Here is a 5,417-nt window from a genome sequence, read left to right as displayed (position 1 = left end):
AAGACAGACAGACAGACAGATAGATAGATAGATAGATAGATAGATAGATAGATAGATAGATAGATAGATAGATAGATAGATAGATAGATAGATAGATAGATAGATAGACAAGTTCAAGTTCAAGACAGAGAGACAGACAGACAGATAGATAGATAGATAGATAGATAGATAGATAGATAGATAGATAGATAGATAGACAAGTTCAATTTCAAGACAGACAGACAGACAGACAGACAGACAGACAGACAGACAGACAGACAGACAGATAGATAGATAGATAGATAGATAGATAGATAGATAGATAGATAGATTATTTTATTTAACAGTATTTTTCAGCAATCTTTCGGCTCCAGGTTTTAATTTGCTCTGTTCGTTTCCCTTCAACTTCCAGCACTTACTATTCAGTGTAATTGTGTGCGCGCTCCCGCTAAGTCGCAGCATCAGCACCGTGCACGCGGCCGACCGGCAGAGCACCTGGAGCAGCGCGAGATAAAGTTACCGAAAAAAGCCGAAGAGCCGTGCAAAAACCAGACATCACTGCCCCGTTACCCCCGGAGGTGTGGACACTAATGATCTAATCAGAGCGGCGATCCGAGGGGAATCCGGTGACCCCAGTGGCGCGGGAGAGAACGATGATGGAGCTGAGAATTGTGCGGTTACTCCTTCCTGGCCTTTTGCTCTTCATCGCGCTGCATCGCTGTTCATCACGTAAGTGTCTCCAGTTTACGTTAAAGATTTTTAAACGCCATGCACGGCAAGGGGCGCGTGTTTAGTAAGAGCTTAATGGCGTAAAATAAGGTTTAAGACCTACAATTTGAAACACCACACCTTTACACGGCTCATTTGCATATTGACTAAAAGTGTGATTATTTATTGCATGACCTGTATTTTAGAGGTGTTTTTTGTTTTAAGGATCCGGATTGTTTTGTAGAAGAGAAGGAGAGAAAGAGTGAGTGAGTGAGTGAGTGAGTGAGTGAGTGCTGTCCTATACGGTGGTGCGCGCGCGGGGATCTTTTCTGCATTGCGGTGCTTCCTCGCGCCCGCACGCAACTTTCCGTGGAGCGCATCCTACACCGGGAAGGACACGGTGCACCCCTGCGATTCATGCAGAATGACAAACAGCTGTTATCAGCCCCGAATGTTTACTGTTTAGATATACATTTTGATTTCTACATATATAATTGCGTTTTAATGACGAACGTGCGGCTTCACCTGTCCGTGAGGACGCGCTCGTGCGTTTGCATGACGTGTAATGCAGAGGAATCCACTGACTGGGAACTTTGCATGGACAGAAATGTTCAAAGGCGGATGAATATCTTTTGGAAAGGGGGTTGAACCTGCTACAGTTTAGGACTGACATCATGACAGCAGTCTGATTTGGAAGTGTGTGTGTGTGTGTGTGTTTGGGATGGTAGGGGAGTGGCATGACAAAAAAAAATAAATACATATATCACATCCTAGAAACAGTGGCGTGTCCTGGCCACTTTTAGAAATGTTCCCAAGTCCCAAGAGATGAGTCTGTTGGAATATAAATACAACCAAAACTATGCAGGAGATTGAGTGATTCTGATGTAAACTAATGCTGTCTGTGAAAAGTTCAGGTATAAAAAGCTATATGGCTAAAACACAAGTAGTACAAATGCACATGGAAATATCTCTCCTGAAATAAATACAGAAAAGGAAATTATTTTACAGTTAAAAGGTTTCCTATGGATAGAAATAGTACAATCCTAATAGTCCTATGCAGTAAAACAGAGAATATAAAGTGAGTTATGTATCTGGATTATTTATTTTTTTTTTTTTTTACAATTTAGAGATTTGTCTTCCTTGTGAAGTGACCGAGTGAGTGAGTGCACTGGGTTGAGTAGTTTGTGTAACACAGTGAAATGAGATGGACAAAATGGCCATCAAGAGATCTGTTTCAGAGTCTAATGGCCTGTGGGAAGAAAATGTCCATGAATCTTTGTAGATTTGGTCCGGACGCTTGGTCTGAAGGGTGTAATGCCTCGACACTATCTGTATCTGTAACTATTCAAAACTCCAAATATCCAGATCTGTATTTAAATTTAAACCCAAAGCAGATGTTGCTTAAACCCTACTATTATGACCCCGGTCTTTTGCCTCTGGAAACAATAGAACATCAAAAAGAGCCTCCAGAGGTAGAAATAGCAGCAATATCACCAGCTCTGACAGTTCCTCAGCCTCAGCTACATCATTCCAGTTTATAATTGGTCTCAGCTGGAGATTTGAATGACGTTCCTCTTCCTTTATTAACTCCTTATTACACTAGCAATAATAAACAATAAATCTACATACTGTGTATTCATTTTAGAAAGAAAGGCAAAGTTAAACTAATAGTTAGAAGAAACTGATAATATATATATAGACACTCACCATCCACTTGACATCCATGTAATCTAATTAACCAATCATGTGACAGTAGAGAAAATCTTGCAGAAATATGTCAAGAGCTTCAGTTCACATCAAACAACAGAATGAGGAAAAACTGAGTATTTCAGAAAGCTCCTGGGATTTTCATGCACAACAGTCTTTAGAGTTCTCACACTCTCTCTCTCTCTCTCATTTTCTACCGCTTATCCGAACTACCTCGGGTCACGGGGAGCCTGTGCCTATCTCAGGCGTCATCGGGCATCAAGGCAGGATACACCCTGGACGGAGTGCCAACCCATCGCAGGGCACACACACACTCTCATTCACTCACGCAATCACACACTACGGACAATTTTCCAGAGATGCCAATCAACCTACCATGCATGTCTTTGGACCGGCGGAGGAAACCGGAGTACCCGGAGGAAACCCCCGAGGCACGGGGAGAACATGCAAACTCCACACACACAAGGTGGAGGCGGGAATCGAACCCCAACCCTGGAGGTGTGAGGCGAATGTGCTAACCACTAAGCCAGAGTTCTCACAGAATACTGCAAAAAAAATAAAAAAAATAAAATCCGGATATAATAACTCATATAATCACGCTTTATAACCATGGTGAGCAGAAAAGCATCTCAAGCATGATCAAAACATTGAGATCGGTGGTGGATGGGCAGTTCCAATCCTGTCAGTCAAGGACATCATAAATAATCTAAGGCTATCTTTGATACAGAGGCAAATGTTTGATGCTTTAGGTTTACATTTTGCCTGTCATATATTTTAGCTTCTCAATCCCAGTGTAAAAGAAAAACGTCTCGGTTTCACCAGCCGCTCACAGTCGATTGTGTTGTCCTGTGGAAATAGGAAACCAGTAATGGAATGCTGGAGATCCCAGAGAAATAAGTCCATTATAGAGGAATGACACAGCACACTTTTATATTTTATAGATTTCATATATTAATTAACAGTGATGGGAACAAAGCTCTCTGGTGTTCGGTGCTCTTGGGTCTCTGACATATACAGTACAAGAGCAAAAGTATGTGCACCCCATGACCGTCACACCCACACTGTGCCCACAATGTTGTAGCTTTACAGTTTCCCTTAAACTACAGTAAGAGACCCAAATAGTATTCCAGTGTGACAAAACAGCTGGGCACAAACCAAGCTCCATGAATGAACACATGGTTTTCTAAATTTAAAGTGGAAGAACATGACCTCAACTTCACTGAACATCTTTGGGATGAGAAGGAACGCAGATTGCTCTTCAAACGTCTCCTGATCGTTCTAAAGCTCTGATGGCTGAAAGTCTTCCCAGAAGAATAAATGCAGACTAATCCTAGAAGCATAGATAGGCAAACCTTTTTTGGTGTTTATGTAATAGCTTTACCAGTTATAGTCTCTTTAATTTTTTCAAAGGCTGTAAAATCTCCCCATGTGGATGTATGAATGTTCTAGATACACAAACCGACTGATTGTGTGTTTGTTGGGTAACAGACCTGCATCTATTACATGCTCCGTCAGAGGGAAGAGAGCTGTTGGGTTGTGGTGGGAATTAGGGATGTCTGTGTGTGTGTGAGAGAGAGATAGAGAGATAGAAAAAGAGAGATAGATGAAGACCTAGGCAGGGTGTGACAATACGAATCAGTGCCAAGGTCAGGGGAGAATTATGTGTCTGTCTGTTCCGAGGAAATACAGTGCAGTGGTGTTGAAGGTGCTCTCCTTAAATCTGTAACTGTTTTTGTCTTCCTATATCCTTCCCTCTGGAATTGCATTATTCATAATCATGTGCTAGAAAAGTCTGAAACAAATCCTGATGTAATTGCTAACCAGGCTCACGCATGTGATATTCTGAAGGAAAGTATATACCTCAGATATCCTCCAGGGACAAGCATGCTCTTTTAAAAGAGTTCATGTGAGGCAGCTAATGTGGTATGCAGACTCGCACACAAGGAAAAAGTGCTGCGTCAGCCTGCAGAGGTGGGAGTGATTTTGTGTGTGTGTGTATGTGTGTGTGTGTGTGTATGTGTGTGTGTGTTTGAGCTTGCACATGCTCTGTCAGCACAGTTTGGGATGCAGGATTCTCCTTCATGCCAGCTGTTATCCCCTCTCCTTGTCTTTGACTGTGAGAGCTGGAGAAATCATGGAGTCAGGACACACACACACACACACACACACATACACAAGCACAGGGAGAGAACGAGATGAGACGGAGAGGCAGGGAGGGAAGATAATTTTAGAAGCTGAAAGAATGACGGTGCCCTTCTGTGAACTTGGAGTGCAAGAGAGAGAAGGAGATGGGGTGGAGCTCTCTTAGTATGCAGAGATAGGTGTGTGTGTGTGTGTGTGTGTGTGTATGTGTGTCATACATAATTGCAAATATAATATAAAGGTTCTGACACTAGAGATAAATGCTAAAAGAAATGTCACCATATCAACAATTACACATTTTTGTAAAATCCACTGTATAAATTTGTTACTATAGTAACTATAATGTGTTAGAATGTGCACATTAACCTAACATAACATGTCTGATCTGCTGTTATAGAAAAAAAATATAGAATTATAACATTTTGTCCAATCAGAACCAACAATTCGGCAGCAATGTGGTATAAATAGTATGGAAAAAAAAAAGTGACCGCTTGCTTTGATTTAAGAGATGCTTCAGGAGAGTCTGGCTGGAACTTGTGAGTCCTGACACTGCTGATCTCATCTGTACTGTAAAATCCATGCGCTATCAATGTGCGCTGGGCTTTTAAAACAAGCTTTAGAAGTGGTTCCGCCTTAATTTTAAGAAACTTACGATAAAAGATTGCGTGTTATATTAACAGATTTAAAGTGGACACAAGAGTTATTCTATTTTTACAGAAACGATTCCTATGGACACACTCAACTTTAATACAACAGCGAATCAACAGCGTGAAGAATGGTTTGTTACGGACCAGCTGTGAATCAGTGGCAAAGACACACACACACACACACACACACACACACACACTCCTCTTGTCCTCTTGTGCTGCTGCTGAAGGTCA

General features: G+C 41.6%; 1 protein-coding gene across 1 annotated transcript in view; it reads left to right on the top strand.

Moving 5' to 3' along the window:
• Positions 1-635: 635 nt before the first annotated feature.
• The window catches only part of cntnap1 (contactin associated protein 1), a 34,770-nt gene continuing 29,988 nt past the window's right edge, over positions 636-5,417 (top strand). The window contains exon 1 of the mRNA XM_060893072.1: positions 636-708. Coding sequence (XP_060749055.1) covers positions 636-708 — 73 coding nt within the window. The remainder of the gene's footprint in view (positions 709-5,417) is intronic.

The sequence above is a fragment of the Tachysurus vachellii genome, chromosome 18, assembly GCF_030014155.1.
Source record: "Tachysurus vachellii isolate PV-2020 chromosome 18, HZAU_Pvac_v1, whole genome shotgun sequence".
In the NCBI taxonomy this organism is placed as follows: Eukaryota; Metazoa; Chordata; class Actinopteri; order Siluriformes; family Bagridae; genus Tachysurus; species Tachysurus vachellii.
The sequence above is the reverse complement of the archived record's forward strand: the minus strand, read 5'-3'. Positions and strand labels throughout refer to the sequence as shown.